The sequence below is a fragment of the Tetrao urogallus genome (genome assembly GCF_951394365.1).
Source record: "Tetrao urogallus genome assembly, chromosome: 2".
NCBI classification, from domain to species: Eukaryota; Metazoa; Chordata; class Aves; order Galliformes; family Phasianidae; genus Tetrao; species Tetrao urogallus.
In genome coordinates this window covers 8,522,039-8,545,099 of record NC_136814.1, presented here as the reverse complement: position 1 = coordinate 8,545,099, position 23,061 = coordinate 8,522,039, and the positions used below count along the sequence as shown (strand labels likewise).

The 23,061-nt window shown below is 42.5% G+C and overlaps 1 protein-coding gene across 1 annotated transcript in view; it reads left to right on the top strand.

The window, feature by feature from the left end:
• The window catches only part of COMMD1 (copper metabolism domain containing 1), a gene marked incomplete at both ends in the record, with an annotated part of 66,913 nt that overhangs the window by 4,044 nt on the left and 39,808 nt on the right, over positions 1-23,061 (top strand). The window contains one exon of the mRNA XM_079532870.1: positions 14,938-15,219. Coding sequence (XP_079388996.1) covers positions 14,938-15,219 — 282 coding nt within the window. The remainder of the gene's footprint in view (positions 1-14,937; positions 15,220-23,061) is intronic.

Genomic DNA, 23,061 nt, shown 5'->3' with positions numbered 1-23,061 from the left:
TCAAACAGAGGGGAAAAAAGAGACAACTCATGTTTTTTTCCCCCTTTTCATGGCCTGAATTATAGTAGAAAGGCAACTAATGTTAGTTTAGAAAACAACTGGAACTGAAAAGATAGCAGTGACTTCATTATCTTCTTCAGCATTTCCACCATTCTTTTGGGAATAGGAAATGGAGCATAAGTGTTATTGAAATAAAGGCAGAAAACTACATGTGAATCCTAAGGGAGTCTTCCCCTTTTCAGATATATTCTAAAAAGCATGTGTTTGACAAACACTGATTAAGAAAAGTAGAAGCATTTAATTTGTAGCAATGAACTTCAAAAGCAAGATCCAACTCTTTAGTCTTCAGTCAGATTAGGCTCTTGCTAAGGCCAATGGAAAGCAGCCAGGCTGGACTAATGAATTTCAGCATAACCAAAACACATCTTTCTGTGCTCTGTGTGAGCTCCTCCTTTGGTGGAAGGTTTGGTTACAGCTTACTGAAAAGGCCTCAAATTCATCCCCAGACGAGCTTCATCTTCAGGACAAGGTGAAATGAGTGACTTCCTTAAAGAGAAAGCCTTAAGCATTTCAAATATTTTACTTAGTTGTTTTGTTTCTTAATCATTATAAATAATGATAAATAGTTTCAACACAGTTAACTTTTTCTCCACATACTTATCAAATACTTCTAATGTCATATCAGACTGGAAACTGGAAGACCTCAATCGTGAAGAATATATTTCATAATTCTCTCATTTAGGATGTTAATGTATGTTGGAAAGCTTCTCTCAGTTCTAGCAGCAATAATTGCAGTGCAAGTATAGTTAGAGTCAATTCCTTGTTTTTCCAAATAAGGTTAAATTCTTTTTCTTGTCAATACGTATCTGTATCTCTGCCAAAAGATTCCTAACTCAGCTTGGTGGGTAGTTTTCATGCTTTGCGGTTTCCATAAACTGTGATGTCAGGATTGTGAAATGTGCTTTTAGGATACATGCAGGCACTGAAGTAGAATCTTGGTAAAAGGCAGGAGAGCAACAGATGTGTTTACTCTGAGTCTTTTTTGCATGTGACTCCGCTGTCTCTCTTCAGACTGTCGTGTCTGATGTGTGATTCATTCATGCTCTTTTTGCCATTTCTGGTTCAAGTGTAATTGGTGTACTGTTTGTATAAATACTCTTTAGTTTTGCATCTTCAAACACGGTACAAATATTTATATATTTGAAGTAGTTGTGATTTCTTCAGTATTTCTTTATTAAGCCTCACTTTAGCTTTTTTTTTCTTTTCTCAAAACGAACTAAATGTGTATAATGTCCTTTTTCTACAGAATTAAGAAACCACACATCTTGGTAGTGTGGCATAAATCTCATAGATGGTGAAATGTATGGTGTGTGCATGTGTCCATGTCTGCACAGAGGCAGAAATGAGAAAGGAGAGAGGTCAGAAATTAGTGCCCTACTAACACACCTGAGTGACAGGTTTGGTTTTTCTAGGATCATAGGATGGTTTGGGTTGGAAGGAACTTTGAAGTCCATCCAGTTCTAACTGCTGCTGTGGGCAGGGCTGCCCCCCACCAGCTCAGGCTGCCCAGGGCCCATCCAACCTGGCCTTGGGCACCTCCAGGGATGGGGCACCACAGCTCTGGGCAGCGGTGCCAGGGCCTCACCAACCTCTGGGGAGAAAAGTCTTCCATATATCTAATCTAAACCTGTCCTCTTGCAACATGCAAACCCATCAGTCTTAGGCTTTGAGATTAAGAATCTATTGCTCTTTTACACTGTTTACTTCTGCACAGGGCACCCCTTGTGTTTGCACTGTGTGCTTTTTTCTTTCCAGTATGAGATCCCGGTGTAGCCAGACTTGTGCTTTCCTGATGGCTCCCTGAAGCTAGAGGCTGTTATACTGCATGTCACAGCTGAAGAGCTATAAGAAGCCAGAAGGAATGCCCAAATGGGTTTCTGGACATCTCTCCTCTTGCGTGACATGTGGCTGCATGTATGCCATGTGTGTTTCTGTTTGCTGTGTCTACAAGGTGAAGAGAAAGCGACAGATCTGGCTGTGGCTTGCTGAGAGCAAGGCTAGAAGGATGCTGGTCGCTCATTGCTTAGCAGAAGTGCTCTTGTTTACTGGATTGTTTTTATGACGTCATGGAAATATCTAAACAGCCTGTAATGAAATGTAAGTACTGGAGAAATTTTCTAGCTCAAGTGGACAAACTATAAGGAACTTTATTAATATAAGGTAGCCCCTGTTTGACTAACAGCCATGGGAGAAGGGGCGACTTGAACTTTGAACATGAGCTTTTTGGTGACATGCGCTATCTTGAAACATCTGAGTCTCACTGTTGGAGCCTGTGGCAGTGAAACACAGAGCTAAGTGTTGCAGAGTGCCAACAGTTCTAACTGAGGTAGGTATTTGTGAGCTCTGGAAACCTCTGCTGTGCGCGTCCTGCTCTCAAAGGCAGTGCAAATGGTCTGTGGAGGCACAGCAGTGGAAAGCTGTTCCTGCAGATGGACTGGAAAACTTGATTGCTTGGCCAGCTCTACCAAGAGGTGACTTGATCTAGTTTCATTGAAATGGAGAATTCCCTCTGGGCTAATGAAAGCAGTCATAAATATTTAGTGTGATTTGATTGGAGAACACTTTGATATTTTGCCTGTTTCAGTAAATCTTTAACTTTTTCTGAAAATACGTATTAGATTCAGTTCTAAGAACATTTTGTGTACAGCACATAGTATTTAAGTCCTCATGGGAAAGTGTGGAGTGATTCCTGCTGAGCCATTCCAGCCTGGCCTTTGCTTCCAGGCACTGGTGGTGGTTTCCAGCAGCATGGTGGGAACAGGACCCATACAGAACAGTTCCCACAGTGCAGAGTTTGGCTTACTGCTCTCTTGCCCTCATAAAGGCTCTGCTTTTAGCAACTAGGATGACTGCTTGTGGTTTGGGGAACATAATTTTGTTTCACTAAGCTGACAGGAAGAAAACCCACTTTGTACTCAGAATCATATGTGGAATGGCATGGGTTGAAAGGGACCTTAAAGCCCACCCAGCCCCAACCCCTGTTGTGAGCTGATTGCCCCCCACACGCTCAGGCTGCCCAGGGCCCATCCAACCAAGCCTTGAGTATCTATCTCCAGAGATGGGGCACCCACAGATCTCTTTGCAGCAGTGCCAAGGCCTCACTGCCTTCTGATGGAAAAACTTTCCCTAACATCTAACCTAAATCTCCCCCTTTTTTAGTCTAAAACCATTTCCCCTCTGTCCTATCAGTATCAGACCATGTAAAAAGTCAGGCTCCCTCCTGATTGTAAGTTCTCTGCAAATACTGAAAATATGCAATGGGGTCTGCTGGGATCACTCTCCAGGCTGAACAAGCCCAACTCCCTCAGTCTTTCTTTATAGGAGAGGTGCTCCAGCCCTCTGAGGATCCTCCTCTGGACCCATTCCAGCGCTCCACATCTTATGCTGGAGGCTACAGCCCTGGGTGCATTGCTCCAGATGGGGCTTCACAGGAACAGAGCAGAGGGGGACAATCCCCTCCATGTCCCTGCTGCCACTGCTCTGTTGATGCAGACCAGAATGCAATTTGTATTCTGGGTGATGAACGCGCTGCTGCCTCACATCCAGCTTTTCATCCCCCAGGACCCCCAACCTCCACCAGATTGCTTTCAAGGAGTTCTTCTCCTAATGTACACTTAGCTGGAATTGCTCCCAATCCACAAGTGCAAAATGCTGCACTTGGCCTACTTGAACCACTTCTGGTTCATGTGAACCTACTTTTCAAGCCTGTACAAGTCCCCCTGGTTGTGTAACTTACTGTGATTTCTCTCTGCTAAATACAGTGCTGCTTTGAAAGGCCTGCTATTTCCCTCAAATAACTTCTAAGAAACATCACTGTGGTTGGAAACTGCTGCTTTTGATAAATGATTGTACGCATTCCAGTTAGGAAGGGCATGTAGAGTCATGTTCTGAATCCAAGGAATTAATGACTAATGAAATCTATTCTTTCTTGTGGAATCAGTACATTTGCAGGGAGACTGAACGTTCAGGGAATGTGGGTATGTGGCACTTGGGGACACGGTTTAGTGGGCATGGTGATGATGGGTTGGTGGTTAGACTTGATGGTTTCAGTAGTCTTCTCCAACTTTAATGGTTCTGTGTTTCTAAGTACACTACTCAGTTTGGTGTCATCAGCAAGATCCTGAGGGTGCACTCGATCCCACTGTCTGTGTCATTGATAAAGATGTTAAAGGGCACAAGGCCCAAGATGGACCCCTGCGGGACCCCACTTGTGTCTGACCTTCAACTGGACATGGAGCCATTGACCACAACCTGTTTTTGACCATTTCTTCATCCTCTGAATAGTCTGGCCTTCCTATCCATATCTATCCAATTTAGAAATAAGCATGTGGTGCACGACCGTGTCAAAGGCCTTGTATGTGTCCGGGCTGATGGCATCAGTTGCCCTTCCATCATCATTCCATCATAGAAGTTTTCCAGATTGGTGAGCCAACAATCTGCTCTTGGTGAATCTGTGCTGGCTGTCTCAAATCACCTCCTGAGCTTGCATGTGCCTAAACATCACAGCTTCCAGGAGGATCTGCTCCATGATTTTCACAAGCACAGACATGAGGCTCGCTATAGTTCCCTCAGTCTTCCTTTCTCCCTTCCTTCAAAGTGGGAGTGCTGTTTGCCTTTTTCCAGTCACTGGAGACTTCACCTGACAGCTGTGACTTTTCAGATATGATGGAGAGTGGCTTGGCAACCACATCAGCCAGTTCCTTCAGGACGTGCTGAGAGGAAGACCTGCCGTCTGGTACGCTGAGACTGGAAGCTTACCTCTCACCGTCAGATGTCAGTGTGTAACATGAGTTGTCAAAATAGTGATGAATGACAAGATGGTAAAACACTCTTGCTTCTGTATCCCTTCAAGCTGTGTAGTCTGTAAACTTGTCTCCTTTACATGCTGATCTCTCTGATGCTATTAAACATGTCTGCGGAGTTAGAGTTGGCTGCAGTGGTTTCCAGCTGTTTGCTCCCAGATCCTGGCAGAGGCAGTGTTGCCTGATTTATGTCTACAGGAACTGTTCTCCCAGGTAGGAAAACTCAACTCCACCTATTGCTCAGAATGCGATACGGCAGATAACATACAATAGTGCTGTGAAAGGAAGGAAAGCAGAGCCTTGAGTCAGAAATTGGCTGCAAATCACAATATATGGCAAGATGTGATATGATTCAAGTGTGTGATTTAAATATTTCATGTGGTTTGCTGCTGGGGTACCTATGCCTTGCTATACAGGAAGCTAATCTACAAATGTAACTGTGGAAATTAGCAAAGTTAATGAAACTTTAAGGTGCAAACAATCGAGGTACAGTCGGCAAAAATCAAGATGAATTCATGATGTGAATTCTGTTTTCTGCGCTTGGCTCATTATAAAGCAAGTTAGTCCATGGCCTGATGTGCTTACAAGAATGCTGCCTGCACAGCACTACAGTAAGCTTGGCTGGTGTCTCTCCCCTTCTGCATTCAGGGTAAGGCTGTAACTTTTTTTCTGCATGCCCTCAAAATATAAGCTGATCTGACTTCTGTTTTTAACTCTCCTAAGTGAAATGAGATTAAATGTGAAGCAATAGTCCACAACAGCAGGTAATTTTCCCAGACTGATTGTAGAAACCTGATAAACACCGTTCTCATTTACTGTATTGCAAGAGGAAGGAGGAGGAAAAAATCACAATCACATGCTCTCTTCAGAGCAGGCCAGGTCATGCCACCAATTCTGGGGCTGTCACTTTGTCTGTTTCTCTCCTTTCTTTAATTCTTTCCCTCAAGTTTCTTTGTATTGCCATCTGGTATTTGTTCTGTTCTATCTGGATTTCTCTTTCCTTTTCCCCTCTTTCCTTAGCAGTGCTGCATTAAATGGCTTCCATTTGTTGAAAGTTCTTATTTCTGAATCTGGCTCCTTTGGGAGGAATGACGAAGAAACCATTTTAGGCTGAATAACTTAACCTGCAAAGATTCATAGGCTGTTACAGAAGGTAGCTTGTCTCTACTGCAGCTATCTCAGGGGGCATGTGTGCATGCGTGTTCATTTGAAAAAGGTTGAACCTGTCAAACTTGTCTGTAGCATAGCTGCATGCTTAAGAAGGACTGGAAAAGTAACATTTCTTTGCCTCCACCCCGTGTGGCAAAATGTTTTCTAAACCGTAGCGATGAATTTGACTCGAGGGGAGAAAAGCTTGTATGAAAAGATTTTTTAAAAAATATATTTCATTTGAGTAAAGGCCAAATGGACAATTTATTTGTATTTTAAATCCTTGTATATGAACCTCATAGATGGAAGCATGTCTGCTATTAAGAGAATACTTCCTTATTTTTTTTTTATTTCTCACCTCTTTTTGCATCCTGTCCAGTGCCTGTCTGTGCTTTCTGAGAAGTGCTTTCCATTGCCTCTTCTTATGCATCTCTTCCTCTTTCTATTTTAAATAATGTAGGTAATTTGGAAATTATTACTCAGGAAAGGGACAGCACTTCTTTTTTTTTTAATGCTTAGTGCTGAGAATCCAAGCTTTTGTAATCTATTCACAATCTGAGGAGGTGTAGCTGTGACTATCAGTGGTTGAGCTTGTTCTGTTCTTTCATTCTTGTTCTGTAAGCACAGAGCCTTTCAGAAAGGCCAGACAGAATAATGCCCATTATTCTCAGTTTTCCTTCTGCTGGAGATGGTTTTTAGGATGGAATGAGGTGGGGGAGTGCTTTTTTTTTTGTGCTTGGTGCTGTAGATTTGCAGGAAGTGCTATCTGACCACAGGAGAAGGGCTCTGGTTGTGGTTCATGTGGTGGCTATCTGTTTTAATCGGCCTTTCGTCCTCCTTTGTCATCAGATGAGCCTTTGTGCCACAGAAAAATGACACCACCTGCAAATTATTTTAGGAAGTGATGTGTTGGGGAATTGTGTCCAAAATGTTGTTTCTGGCAGACGCACGCTCTGATGGTAAAGGCAGGCAGGCAGGAGAAAAAAAAATCTGGTAACTTCACCAGCTTTTAAAAACAAATACTAGGATCTCTTTTGCATTCAGGTGAACAAAAAGAGCTGCATATAAACTCCCTCCCAGAAATTGTTGTTGGACTTCATGTTCAAGTGGGAAAGTGATTTTAGCAGAGAACATTGCATAGAGGAGCATGGAAACAATCCACTGGACAAGTCTATGTGAAATCAAGCTTAATAAGATTAGAAATGCAGGAAGGATGTAATTTTGCCTGAAACTTCACCATGCATGTTTTTGTTTTTGTATTTTGTGAACTACAGTAGCAGTCATGTAACATACTCAGCACTGTGTGTTCTAAGTCCTGTCCAAGCAGGAAGCTTAGCAGATGTCAGAGTAACCCAAACCTGGAAATATTGACACATCCACTGGATGCCCACTGACCTGGTTAGTGTCTCCTTGGCAATGACTCCAAAGGCTCTACAGGTTAGAATGACGTTTAAGATGATCTGTTACACACTGGAGAAAATTTTAAACTGCAGGCTCATCAATAAAATGTATTACAGCATGCACACTGATTGACATCTCTTTTCTGTGAGCCAACAGTTTAATCCCCACTGCAGCTGCATTACAGCTCAATAAAACATAAACTGAAGTAATACTGGATGCAGTATGGAGCTTGAATAAAAGACCATCCCCATGGATTAGGTGAAGACTCTAAGATTTTAATGAAGATCTTTGTACTTTGATTAAAAAGTATTGTTAAGGTCATTTAGGATTTCCAAATTATAAATTTGTTGGGGTGAGCAGGTTGGGGTGAACATTTTTGTAAGATCAGTGTTTCAAATGCATGCAAGCAGGCTGTTGCATCTGATTTTGTCTTAATTTGAATTGTCAGGAGAGCTCTGAGACACTAATAAATAGCACTGGTGGGGCACAGCCTACCCTCCAGGAAATGTTGTATGAACAGCTCATCTAGTGTGGGACTGATTGTATCTGCAGCCATTGGGAGAGACGTTGGTTAGCATGCTTAGGAGGGAGGGTCCAGAAACCACAGGGCTGCAGAGATATCCTTGTAGTCCTGTTTGAAGCTGCTGTTTGCCGTAGAACATTGACTAGCTGGCCTTCACAAGTAGTTTGGTGTCTTTAAGACCCACGCATGCAATTGCAACCTCAGGATGCTGATGCTGAGGGCATTTTTGTTCCTGCTGCTCTCATGGCGATCTTTTTCTTTTTTTTGTTAAACATAGGGGAAGAAGCTGCACTTCCCAAAGCTGCATGCAGCAGAGGCAACCTGCATGCCCCATCTGCAATGAAGTTTTTTTTAAAAGATGTTAACTGGGAAAAAAAATGCACAGGAGCCCTACGTTGCTTGGAACTGGCTCTGGGTGATCAATGTCTTTTGGCCAGGCAGGTCTCAGAGCTGCTCCACATTTATTCCTGCCTGCAGCCAGTCCCCCACCACATACATGTGCCCCAAGTATCTGAGCAGTTTTCAAGCTTGCATTTCAAAGAGCATCCAAATGGCAGCATTACTGATGCAGCAATAGCCTCTCACCCCCACCTAGCAGAGCCTGCAGAGGTGATTTCATTAGCGTGGAGACTGGCACTGAGCCCTCTGTCCTGTTTGTCTGAGCTTGTGGTCTCTGCATGCTGCAGGCTAGCAGCAGTTTTGAGGGTCATCTGGAATAAAAGCCTACACATACTGACACAGCCAGCTCTTCCACTGTCATTGACAAGTAATGTTTTATTTCTGGAAATGAAGTGTTTTGGGTTTTTTTCCCCAGTGGATTTTACCAGTTGTTGTTTCCCTCTAGCATTGCGTGCCTGCCCAGCTCTGTTTCTCAGAAGAGATAATGATTTTAAGTTTGTTTTCCTGTTCTGTGTACCAAGGCATATGTCTAATGGATCTAATTAAGCAAATACAAAAGATCCCAATGTTATCAAATATTGTCCCATTAAGGAAATAGTATTTGAAGTCTTGTTTTTATTGGCTGAGTTATATTCTAAGAGATAATGGGTTTCTACTGAAGATGAATCCAAGGAGAAGGCAGCATGGCCACATCTGTTTCTTGTTGCTTAAATGCACCTACCCAGCCTCTGCAAAAAAGCTGTAGTCAGTTGCTCCTTGTATGATGCTCCTAAGGCGTGCTTCCCAGGAAAAAATGCATGTTATATCAAATCTCAGGATGTATAACACGAGGAGAATTTTAATGTCTGACAGTGGTCTCTTAAAGACTCTACTTGTGAAAACAGGCTTTATGGTGCCTTAGTCACTTCAATGAATTGCGGTAATAATGTAAATGGAATTACTTGCTGACAAAGAGCAGCTATGTATTCCTAGAAAATCTTCCTGCTCTTTGTTAGTTGATGATTTGTGTGTTGAAGTAGTAAATGACTTGTGATAGCAGTACAAACAGGAACTGGATCCTACGTAAGTTCTTTCCCTCGGTGCCACAGTCCTTGGTGTGTGATTGAGGTGGGGCTGTGGTAGATCCTGCACTCTAAGGCTTATCTGGATTAAGTGACTGGCAGTAGTGATATATCCCTCTTGAACCAGTGCTAGAAGTAATTCAGCTGTAGGAGCTGGTGGATAAAGCGGTTTCAACACCTTGAATTCCTGAGGAATTTTCACTAATGATGCTGAAATCTGTGCACCGTTGTTCTCAGAGGGTGAAACGCCCTTCATCACTGCAGTGGGACCAGACAACAGCTGCTGGCTGTCCTGGTCATGCTCAGTGCTCATTCTTGTGTCTCCAGAGAAGGGCAACAAGGCTGAGAAGGTCTTCTGGGGAGCAGGTGAGGGAACGGGGATTGTTCAGTCTACAGCAGAGAATATACAGGGAGGACCTCATCACTCCCTACAACTCCCTGAGAAGAGATTGTAGCAATGTGGGGGTCTCTTATCCAGGTAACAGTGACAGGACAAGAGGGAATGGCATTGAGTTGTGCTAAGGGAGGTTTGGGATGGATGTTAGGAAACGTTTCTTCTCCAAAAGAGCAGTGAGGCAGAGGCAGAGCTGCCCAGGGAGGTGATGGAGTCACCGTGCAGGGAGGTGTTCAAGAACAGTGGAGATGTGGCACTGAGAGATGTGTCAGTGGATGCGGTGGGGATGGGCTGGGGTTGGGCTTGGTGATCATAGTGGTCTTTTCCAACCTCTGTGGTGCTAAGCTCAAGTGCTGAAAAGCATGAAAGGAAGACCTGTAATCAGATGGGTTTTATCTGTCCCTAGTTATAAACACAGAAGAACGGCTCACCCTTTAACTTTAAATAAATCCTTAGAAATATCAATCGGGCGTATTTTTCTGTAACTTGATATTCTGACTAGGCAATAAGGGAGCATTGTTAAAAATAATGGAAAGAATTTGTAATACTATCCAGAATTTAACTGAACTGTAATTTTTAGCCAAGTTAAATTAAAACATTTCTTCAAGTTAAAAAAAAATAAAAATTAACTGTCAACATTCATTTGGGCAACAGAGTACAACTGTGCTTGTTTAAAGAACGAGCTGTGTAAGTCTTTGTACAGAGCAAGAGATGGAAGACCAGCAAAGAGCTTAATTGTTCTGTCATTCTTTGTAGCTTATATCTGGTTTCCTGTCTCATTATGAAATGTTTCCCAGTTAGGATGAAGAAGAATATTAAAATGAGTTGCTGCTGTTTAGTTTCTTGAAAACCTTTATAGCTGATGGCTTTGTTGTGGAATATCAAAGAAGATGTCTTCAGTCATGTCTTTGTGCGGTTACACTGAAGTACAACTCGTTGTTTGTATTCTTTTCCAGTTAATATAATTTTCGTTTATTTTAAAATGAACTTTTAGATAGTAATCTTGGTTGCAAACCGAGAGAGATTCTGTTCTGAACAGTGGACTGTGTTGGTGTGTTGTTTGAAGCATATGCTATCTGATATATGTTCCATCACAATACAGCTATGGTTTCGGAGCTGTGTCTCTTACATCTGTAATAGTAAACAGTCTCTGTTTTCTGTACGTGTGTGCTCCTGTCTGTGAGAAAACAATCTAAATGGCTGCTAATTGTGACACGTGGCTACTACAACCAAGTAGCAAGTGTGTATATATAGTATGTATTTTCTATATGAATGTATGGAAGTTTTAAGTGTAAGACACAGAGAATCTTGACTCTCAGTCTCTGGATGATCTTTGCCAAACAGGCAAGTTTCACTGTCCTGCACAAGCCCTACTTATATTTTCTGTCATCTTTATGCTTAAAACTGCAAGCTTGATTGTAATCTTCCTCTTTTAGCTGCATTTAGAAGTCAGATTTATATAATGTGTCAAACGAAATGAGGAACTTCGTGTGGTTTGTTACTTTTCTACCAGCTTAGCAAAATGTTGCTAGAAATCTTGCGGTGTTTTCCTTGTCATAGAGGTGGTAAAACTTGGGGAAAAAGTTCCACAAGTTATATACGTGAAATATTCAAAAGCTATTGATATTCAATCAAGCACACAAGAATGACCTGGTTATTTGATTCACTGTTAATTCATGACATCTTTGTTTCATTCAGTGCAGAGAACGTGCTAGTGTTGGTTTCTGTGCAGGAATAAAACAGAAGGCATTTTTTGCACAGCTGAATTTTCTGCGCAGCTGAGGGGAGACTGAATCTCAGGCTGATCTTGGGCTTGACTTGGCTTCCAGAAGGTGCTGGGCTTTAGGGTTGTTTATTCACCTCATTCCTCTCCTCGCTCCTGTAACCTGCATGGAATATTTATATAAAGGAAAGCTGGTGTCAGAACACACAACAGGTCTATGCACACACACAGTAATATGAAAAATATTATAACAAAATATGTAGGTTGCTCTGAAAGTACAGCCTCCTATTTATTTCCATGGAAACTAAAACAGCTACAAAAAGCATGATAACACTATTTGATAGAGCAAATTCTCAGCTACAAAACACTGTTCTTCCAACACAGTCACCACCATCAGCAATGCATTTTCCCAAGCGATGAATGAGAGCCTGCATGCCACTCCTGTACAGATCTGCAGCAGTGGAGGTGACCCGTTGTCAGCACTGCTGAAACGCACCACCTACCACCACACTGTGCTCATATCCACTGTTTCATCTCCGTAAATGTTCAGCGATGAATGTCTCTGGGTGCCATTGTTTGCACATGGAGGAATTCAGTTCCATCCTTTTGCTTTGTGTGCACTCTCCTATCAGATGCTGCTGTGTCAGACTGGCCCTCTGCTGAGACTGGCCATCAGTCACACAGCACCAAAGTGTAGTATTGGTGGGAAGGTTCAACCTCTGCTGCCGTATCACCCATGTCATATCATAGCAGGCATTACTTTTGGAGCAGCCTTTATATTTCACACTGCTGTTCATAGGCAGGCCTCTTCAGGAAAATATGCATGAAAGCTGCGTGATTCTAAATGGTTCTTTTAAAACAGGAAAGAAAAAAAAAAGCTTTTTTTCACTTACGGGATCATTAGATTTTAATGTTCCTCCAGATAAATATCCTCATGATGAAAGCAGTCAATATGCAGATACAGTGAATTGAAATACACAGAATGGTATGTTAGACACGTCACATTTTAAAATAAATTGCCAGATGCTCTGATTAAGCTGGAATCGTGATAGAACAGAGCAGTTGTTTCAAGTACAGGTAGCTGTTTATTTTCTTAATTGTGTAACAGATGGCAGCTGCTGCATCTTGCAACTTTGGGAAGGCAGAGCTTCCCTCTTAAATTAAACAGTACCCCAGGTTCAGGAGGCGGATCTTATGCTGGGTGATTAAAAGGCTGAACTCTGTTGCAGATCACAAGGTGTGTGTTGTGTTTTGGAGGAGGATTTGCTTTTGATTTGCTTTTCTCTTCAATAAACTCACAGTAAAAAGGATGTGTTGTATCTGCTGGAGATAAGTGTGTGTTATTGTTGGCTTCAGTTGCTTCCAAGCAGCAAACCTCCTGCTGCTGTTCTGTGCCACTTGCGTGATGTGCGAGCTCTTTGTTTGGGGCTTCTTCTTGTTTTTAATCTGCTGTTGTGTTTCAGACTGTCCTGATGTGATGAGGGTTGTGTGCTTTGTGCTCTGTTGGCTGGCTGCTGCAGTCACCTCCTTGCTACTGGGAGGCTTTGGGAGTGAGATTGGCACTTTGCTCATCACTATGCAGGTCTTGCCTCCATGCTAGGCCTCGTTTTGAACAGCAGCTTTAAAAGGTGCCGGTATATTTTGTTTTGCTTGGAAAGTGCTGAAGATTATTCTGGGAGTTGCTGAAAAACACCTGAAAGACAGTGCAGCCAGCATGGGTTCACAAGGGGAAAAGTCCTCTTTAACCAACTTAATCTCCTTTTATGGCAAGGTTACCCATCTCACTGACTGGGAAAGCCAGTTGATGTAATCTCTTTGGATTTCAGCAAAGCTTTTGTGCTGTTTCTCACAGTGTTCTTCTGGACGAAATGCCTGGCATACAGCTTAGCAAAACCATTGTGCGATGGGTGAGCAGCTGGCTGATGGGTTACATTAAATGGGGTTACACCAGGCTGGTGGCTGCTCACTGCTGGGGTTCTGCAGGGCTCCGTTGTAGGGGCACTTCAGTGTTTTTATGAATGACTTGGATGTAGGACTAGAAGGGGTTTTGAGCAACTGTGTTGATGATACTAAATTGAGAAGAGTTGTTGATTCCCTTAAGGGGAGGGAAGCCCTGCAGAGAGATCTAGACCAATTAGAGGGCTGGGCAATCGCTCAACTGTGTATTTTGAAGTTCAATGATAGCAAGTGCTGGATTCTGCAAAGTGCTACAGAGATGAGGAAGGGTCTATGCAGAGTGCCTGAGGCCCCCCGGGTTTGCTCAGTGCAGAGCAGAGGAGCTGAGGGGAGCCCTGATGGTGGCTGCAGCTCCTCACAGGGAGCGGAGGGCAGCGCTGAGCTCTGCTGTGTGGAGGGAACAGCATGGAGCTGTGCTGCAGAGAGCTTAGGGAAAGGTTCTGCCCCAGAGGGCGATGGTCACAGCATGAGCTGGCAAGACTTGGAGCACTGGGACACTACTCTCAGACTTTGGGTTTGAGAGGTGCAGTTTGGAGGTAGGGGTTGGACTTGGTGATCCCTGTGGGTCCCTTGCAATTCAGTGCAAGATATCTTGCAGGCATCCCTCATAAGGTATTTAGTGGTCCTGTGTTAAACCAGGAGCATTTCAGACCAAGGGCTTTGTACCTTACTGGTAACCTAGAGACTACAACAGCAGGAACACAGCATCAAGGAAAATTAAATTGATACAAGTCCCAAGATTTTTAGCCTTGTATCTCCTTGTTGTGTTCTGTATCCATGCGTGCTTGGAGGCAGCATGTTTGTTAAAGATGAGTCACATCCATTTTGTGTGAGTATGAAACAAGTGTCTGCTTGAAATGACAGTGAGAAAACTTAACCACAGTTTCCTCCCTTCACGTCCTGTCTTCTCTTCAAAGCTGTATTTAGCAACCACTGCCAGTTAAGCAGTGCTAACTTAAGGCTATATAGAATTGTCAGCCTTAGAAACATTGGTGGAAAAATTGTGAATATCGTAATGAGCTGGGGTTTCTCCCAGTTTGTCCCAACCTTGGCCGAAGGCATGCCTGTGCCTTCCTGTTTAACAGGCCATCAGGACAGCAGTATCACCCCAGATGTCTGCCCCAGCCACCCAGTACAGACCAGTTGGTATCCCTAGGGCACACTGAAGAATATGGCTGAGCTTGCAGTGAAAACGTTCTTGCTACCCTGTGCTTCATATCCAAAGGAATTCCCGGTTTTCTCCTCATTGTAAGAGATCCAGCTGTCCTGAGGCAGGAGTCTGGGTTAAGTAGCGTAGGCGCTTGCAAAATGAGTTCTAATGGAAGTTGTTATTTCCGTGACTGAGACTTGCCTCTGCTATCCTTCAAAAATACATCTGTAAAGCCCTAAAGATACAACCTTCAGCTTAGAATTTTAAAGAGTACTTGTAAGCAAGCTTTTCCCTTTCTCTTCTCCTGTTTTCCCTACAGTCAATTGCTTCAGCTGATATGGATTTGAATCAGCTGGAAGCTTTTCTCACTGCCCAAACAAAAAAGCAAGGCGGCATCACGTCGGATCAAGCTGCGGTCATTGCCAAATTTTGGAAAAACCACCGAGTGAGGATCCATGAGAGCCTGGTAAATCAAAGCCGCTGGGATAACGTCTTGAAAAACATGAACTGGAGAGTGGATCTGAAGTCACAGTCAAGACATGTTGATCAGATAAATACTCCAGTTGCAATAGTTGAAATGGAACTGGGGAAAAACGGTCAGGTAAGCTTTATTTTGTGAAGTTTGTTAACCTAACGTAGTTATGTTTGGGATGAGATATTTTGCCTGTTGCTGAATTCTCTGCCTCCAAATCAATTCAGTAGATTTCTCACCATTGGGCCCTTAATGTTCTTGAACTTGTTTCATCTTTGGACACCTGTGCGGTGAATGCAGTGTTTGCTTATCATTGTACTTATGCTTAGAGCTCTCCTTACTTTCAGCTTGGAAAATATGAGAACACAAAAGTCAAATGTAAAATTAATCATGTTAGCAATTATATTAAATTTGTATTTAAATTTATGATTAATAAAATTGTATTCCACGTGCTGCAAAGTCAAAGTCAGTTGGTAATTCTTTAAAAACAAACAACAAAACTAATCAAATAATAATATCCAACTAAAATTGGATAATGCCTGCCAAGTGGAAGCTGAAAAGGAGTAAGATTCACATGCCAAAAATGATTGAGCATCTTCACATTTTAGGACAAGGGAGGGGGAAGACTCCCCTTTATTTTACTTGCTGCCCATTTTCATCTAACAAGTAGATCTTTATTACTGGTTGTATTATATGATCTGGTCTTAACTGCCGGAAAAAGATATGTTGCTCCATCAGTGTTGAACTCTGCATTTCTTTTTCATCTTTGTAACCAACATCTGAAGGCATGGCTTCCCCTTTTCAAATTTCTTTTTCTGGCAGATCCTGTAGACAGATTCCTGTAGGCAGATTCCTGTATTTTTCAGTTTGCTATATTTTTCCTTTGCAGGGCATTAGTGAATCTTAAAACTCACTTCTTACCAGTAGCTAGTGCAATCCATACTGTGAGCATTCTTGGGTTTTGATGCTCACAGTTAACACCGAGTGAGTTTCCTTTGGGCTTTGTAATATTTTGGTAGCTTACAGGATGTGGACTGTACCTGTGCAGACTCACTGGTTTTACTGGAACTGTCTGACCCTACCAAGGCTAGAATGAAAGTACAAGTAAGGCAGTATGTATTGTTGAAGGTACTTCTTTAGTCAGCTTTTCTTCCCTTTATTTTTTTTGCCCTCCATTCCAATGGAAGAGGAAAAAAAGATTATAGTAAGTACATCAGAATTAATTAATGAGCAAACTCAGAATACCTGTGTTGTTTAAAAACAAACAAAAAACTCCACTCAACTCAGAACCATCACTGTATTTCATAAGGGACTTATGCAGTTAGAGACTCCTATTCAGAAGCTGTTTTTCCCCAGTAATGTATTTTTACAGTAACATCAATCAGTAAGTACATTTGTAATTGTCTCACCCTGTGCAGAGAGATAAAGGGGATGTGAAGATGAATCAAGAATAGATACTTCCGAGCCAGTCATTTCTTGTAGCAAAGAACACTGCAGCAAAACCAGAATGAACTAATTTAGCAGCGTGGTGTCATTTCAAATGTACCAAGGAGGGGATGTAATGGGTAACATCTTTGCTGAGGACAGTGCAGCAGTGAGCTGTCAGCAAGCCTGATGTCGGGTGCAAAAAGGGTATTAAGAGACTGTATTTACAGAAATAATTGTGGGATAATTACTGTTATCACCACTTGAGTCAAAACTTATGTTTAAGAAGCTGCTGTCTCACATAGTCTTCAGCTTTGGATTAAATCAGTTCCCAGCTGAAAAGCTTTCAGAAGAATGCACCCTTGTATGATGGGCTGGGGCAGGGGAGTTGTAGGACCTTTGGGACCAAACAGTAGTAATCAGCTTGTGAGATTGCTTCATCCAGCTCTCAGCCTCTCCCCCACGTATCTGGGGACTCCTGGGAAGGTGGAAGCAGAGACTGCTATTGGAGGATGAGCAGGTTGTTCTTGCATGCTGGATCCAGCCCATCAACTTGAAACTCTTCATCAGCCTTTATAGCCTTTTTATGTATTTTTACTAGATCGTTAGCACACTTATATCAGTTCTAAAAAGCCAGTTTTGTAGCACATCAAAAGTACATATGCTAATATCTTTCTGAAACAGAGAGAGTGGCATTTCTGAAAGGTAAAAACTGTCAGTCATAGATTTGATTTGGTGAATAGTGAAGATATGAATCCATAGAAGAAAGCTGACTGTTTCAAGAGAATAGGCAGTTTTCCTTTGGATGTTTGAAAGCAGGGGAGTATACAACTGCAGTGATGTGCAGCGAATTAACATGAATATTTTATGTTACAACAGAAGCAAAGAAATCCTCTGTAGGAGCTATGCCTTCCCAGCGTTTGAAGTCGCTCTGATTCTTCTCAGTGTCTCTGTCTGGATTGGGCTTAGGTCCCACTTACGTAACCACTTTCTTACACCTCTGAATTGTCATTGATCAATTCTTCTATGATGGGAAGGAAGAGTTTATATGCAAGGCTTAATATGGCTAGAAAAGGGGAATTTCAAGTATCTGGTTCATAAATAGGCCAAGTTTATGTGTGGTATCATAGAATGGCCTGGGTTGAAAAGGTTCGTAAAGATCATCTAGTTTCAACCCCCCCGCCATGTGCAGGGTCACCAGACCAGGCTGCCCAGAGCCACATCCAGGGATGGGGCATCCACAACCTCCTTGGGCAGCCTGTTCCAGTGCATCACCACCCTCTGAGTGAAGTATGTTCAATATTATGTTTTCTAATGGAGCAAAGATGTTTCTGGTTTTGAGAGTTCATTACAACTTGAATGAATTAATTTTTGCCATCCTTTAGAAGAATGAGCCCCTTTTAAAAACTCTTAGTGCTTTTAAAACACTTCTCCAGTAAATATTTTACAGTGACATTTAAAGTCTCCTTGATGCTGCTGGTGTATGCATTGTACATCCCGGTTAAAGGAGATGAACAAGCTAGCCATGATGATTGCTCTGCCTTAAAAGCCTTTCTTCTTTGACAATATGACTAAGAGAAGCCTTAAGTAGTTGCACTTTAGCTTTCATTTTGCATTAACAATAAGTGATATTCTATGCTCGTTGATGCCAGTCCATTCCATTCTTTCTTTTTAACAGCCCATCTGTTTTGTTTTCTTTTTTCAGAATGGTTCCAGTCTTCTGTACCTTGTTTACTTTTAAAACCATCTATATCTCCCTGCCCACTTTGTGTCCTTTCAGTCTTGTTCTCTGAGTGTTTTTGTGTGTGAAATTTCAGCAGGATGCATATGTGTGGGGAGGGCTGGAGTGGTGAACGAGGAGAGCCACTCTCCTCATGTCTTTCCCATCAGGAAGCTCTTTTTCCAGTTACAGATTTATATCTGACCTTGTCAATATTAAGAGGAAAAAAAGAAACACACTGATATACCACACTGTGGTAGTAAGAGATATTGAAACTTTTTCTACAAGCTTTGTCACGTTCTTTTTCTTGTCTCCCTCCTGCTAGCCTGACTTGCTGGCAGACTTTTTTTGTTGGCTGTGTGCAATTGGAAATGATCTGGAATATTTTACCCAGAAACTGTCACTCATGATGTCATGTGTCGCTTACCCGTGCGGCTCAGCAGGGCTGGCACTGACTCAGATGATGTGTAGCAGATGCTGGAACTGCTCTGCTGATGCTTTCCTGACAATCATGAGCTCTACAGAGTATTTTCTGTGCTTCCCTTCGCATGAAATCAGGAATTCTACTGCAGGATTCTTTCTATAAAGACTTAAGGAAACAGCATCAGGATTATGGCCTTTTTTGTCAATACTTCATCAATAATTTCATCTCAAATACTGACTTGGGGATTTGCAAAACTTCTCCTTTTCCCCAAAGCATTGTATAGTTCTTCTTTTCAGGTTTTAAAATGCTTTTATCCACCTGACACAGGTATCATAAAACGTAGTTAATGTGAGTACTGATAGCGATTACTACCACAGAGCAAATACTAAATGCTGCAGCATACTATGAAATCAGAATAATTTCATTCAAAATTAATGGTAAAGAGCAGCCTCACATGCCATATCGTTTTTCTGAAGACTGAAATCCTCATATAAAACAAGCATATAATCCTCATACAAAACAGACAAACGTTAATAACAGATTTTGATGAATAGAAGATCTAATGATAATTCTCACTAGTGAGATAAGTATTTTCTGATAAACAGACTTAACAGATAACTAACCCTTTACCAGTACAAGTGTTTGTGAGGTGCTGAAAAGTTAAGAACTGTCAGCTTGTGGCTTACCTGAGGTTTGTCACATCACGGTGTCTGCTTGTGGCTGGGTCCAGATCCTGATAACTCAGAGTAAATTAGAGAACCTGTAATGACCATGTCATGTGCTGTACGTGGAAAGTGAAATGCGATTAGAATTCTGAAGGTCAAAAGATTATACTCTGAAGCCTGGAATTTGAGTGACTTTTAGTTTGTATGACTGAATCTTTACTACTTTTGCTGTTTTGAGGAAGAATGAAATTGTTTTGGTGTCATTTCTGACTTGTTAATTATGTATATTCTACAGAAGTTTCGATGAAAACTTCCATCAGCTGTCCAACAGGCATATGATGAGCTGATTTCGCACACATTTGCAAATATTAAAACTGAATATGCTTTCACAGTGTAACCAAAATCCTGCTATTTAGCTTCATAGCATCATAGAATCTTTTGAGTTGGAGAGGACCTATAAAGGCAATCTAGTCCAGTTGCCTTGCAATGAACAGGGACACCTCAGAGCCCTGTCCAGCCTGACAGTGGATGTTTTCAAGGATGAGCATCCACCAGCTCTCTGGGCAGCTTTCGCCAGTAGTATAAAAATCTTCTTATAGCCAACTTAATGTCCCCTCTTCTAGTTTGAATCCATTTCCCCTTGTCCTGTCACAATAGACTCTGCTGAAGTGTCTGTCCCCTTGCTTCTTACAGCCTCCCTTTAGATACTGAAAGGCCGCCCTCAGGTCTCCCCGGAGCCTTCTCTTCTCCAGGCTGCACAGCCCCAGCTCTCAGCCAGTCCTCGTAGAGGGGGAGGTGTTCCATCCCTAGGATCATTTTTGCAGCCCTCTTCTGGACATGTTCAAACAGGTCCACATCTTTTCTGTACTGAGAACTCCACATCTGGATGCATTACTCCAGATGAGGTCTCACCTTGCAGAATAGAGGGGCAGGATCACCTCAGTTGCCCAGCTTGCCATGCTGCTTTGGATGCAGCCCAGGGTACAGTTGGCTTTCTGGACTGCAGGAGTAACATTGCTGATTCATGTCCATATGCCATCCACCAGTATCCCCAAGTTCTTTTTGGCAGGGCTGTGCTCTATCCTTATATCCCCTAGTTTGTACTGATACTGAGGATTGGTCTGACCCAATTGTAAGACCTTGCGCTTGGTTTTATTTAACCTCGCAGGGTTCATCTGGGCCCACTGCCGCAGTCTGTCTAGGTCTGTCTTAATGGTATCCTGTCCCTTGGGTGTGTTAACTGCACCATGTAGCTTGGTGTCACCACAGACTTGCTGAGAGTGCACTCAACCCCACTGTCCATGTCATTTATGATGCAAGAGCACTGATACTGACCCCTGAGGAACATCACTTGTCACTAATCTCCGTCTGGACATTGGGCCATTGATCACCACTCTCTGGGTACAATCTTGCAATCAGTTCCTTTTTCACTGAACAGTCCACCCATCAAATCCATATTTTTCTATTTGGAGAGAGAATGTTATGCGGGACCATGTCAAAGGCCTTACTGAAGTGCAGATAGATGACATCAGTAGCTCTTCCCTTGTCCATTGATGCAGTTACACCATCATAAAGTGACAAGATTGGTCAGGCAGGACTTTCTCCTGATGAAGCCATGCTGGTTATCTCATGTCACCTTCCTGTCTTCCCTGTGCCTTAGTGTAGCTTTCTGGAAGATCTGATTCATGGTGTTCTCTGGCACAGAGGTGAGTCTGACAGGTCAGGCACTGTGTCTGCCTTGGCTCTTGTCCCTGGATTTGAGGTGTAAGTGCTTCAGGTCAGGCTGCTTCATAACTATTGGTGAAAATAACTTCAGATGGTGGACTTGCAGTCCTTGCAGTAGAATACATTCTGGTAAGACAGCCCTCCTTTTGTAGGACAGCAGTGTGGGTGAGGAGACGCTTCTTGAGGTAAAAAACAGCTCTAGACTCCATCACTGCAGAATAAGGGCAGTGTGACCTGCAAAAGGGAAGGAAGAGCAACCACCAAACCATTTCTTCTTTCCAGCCTCTTTCTGTTTTAATCTTTGTAGATATGAACGTTATTGGAACCTTTGTGCCTGCCAGAAGTGGGAAGTGCAGAGTCTGAATCGACAGACTTAACTGCAACAGGCTTTTTTATGTGATTAAAAATACAAAACCCAGTAAATGAAGAAATCACCTTTTGCCACCAGGACAAATGTAATCACTTGAGCTTTTGTTCACCTTGGAAATTCATGAGCTGGAGGGAACAGTTACATAACACAGTACAGAGAAAAGCAAATAAAAACCATAAAGGGCAATGGGTCACTCGGCACAGGAGAAAACTGGAGCACAGTTGGCTTACTTAACTTGATTATTTCCTTAATCCTCTGCATGGTACTCTCTGCAGTCCACTGCTTCATCAATTCAATTTCTGTCACCTCCTCTTAAAAGCAAGTGAAATTTGATGAAAGAGAACAGAACTTTATTTGTGGATGTTGGGATTTTTCAGTGTAATATGTTACGGAGATAAGAGCATTAAACTGAGATATTAGTTAAATAACTGCCCAAATGCTTTTTTAGTAAGCCAGGAATCAATCATATGGGCTAAGTGTGGCCCAGGCTTGGTATTAGCAAGAGAAATTGTGGTATTTCTAATATACCTATTTCATATTTCAACTACTGCTACATACAAATCCATCCTTCCAGTTCAGTCCCGGAGTCTTGAAATTCTTTACCTTCTTAAAACTGTATTAAGGTCACCTGTGAAGTTGGATAAAGTCCCTGCAGTCAGACGTGCCATCAGGGTCTCTGCTCTGACTGACCCCAGCATTCTGTCTACAGTCTCTGGGGTGGAACTGGATGTTTTGCTGCTCTTGGTTTAATCCAGTCACTGCATGAATTTTTGTTCCCTTTCTGTTTACTAGCCTCATGTAGAAGTTTGAACCAGAGAGTGTTTCAGTTGATTTTGTACAGCATGCTCTGGTTCAGTCTGACTGCTTCAACTTCTAGGTCAGGTGATGTGGAGTTCAGTTTTCAGCAGGCTGAGAGGGCTGTATAGAGACTGACGGCAGATGCACAAATCAAAGCATGAAGTGCTGCATGAAGGTTGGCACCATGTGGCTGTGTGACCAATGAAGCCACTCAGAGCTTCTCCCTGGCCTGGGGCACTGCTGCAAGGTGGAGTGCAATTCTGCAGGTCCCATGTTTAGCAGCCAGCTAGAGATTCAGCTTTGTTTCAGCTGAGCAAGGCTTTATTGGAGACCAAACTTCAAATAAAACTTAGAAGGATGGGTTTGTAATGTATGTAGTAGAAGCTCCTTGAAGATTAGTAGAAGTTGAGGAGCTTTACTGTGCAAAGATGGTGCCCATCAGCTGCTGTGTTGCCACCTGTTGTGCACCCAGGGTGCATTTGTTGGTCTAAGGCCTCCCAAGGGGCAGTATGGGGGTAGTCGTTAGGTTTGGCACTATGCACCTTTTGTGAAACAAGCAGCACACGATTTTTGGTGTGAATGTGTTCTGTTTTGTGAAGGGAATCGTGGTTGAAGAACCAAAACTTGTAATCTCCACTAGTCTGTTTTTAATAAAAGTCAAAAGTTTTTCCTAATCCTCAAAAGAAAAAGGCGGGAAGGAGTTAGAGTTTCTTTGCAGGATAGCCTTTATACAGCAGAGCAACTGGCTTCTTTGTTTTAGCCTTGGCTTTGGCATTGCTGGCCATCTGCACTCTTCAGAGCGGTTGGATGTCAGCAGCAGCAAGTAATTTGTTCTTAGAAAACT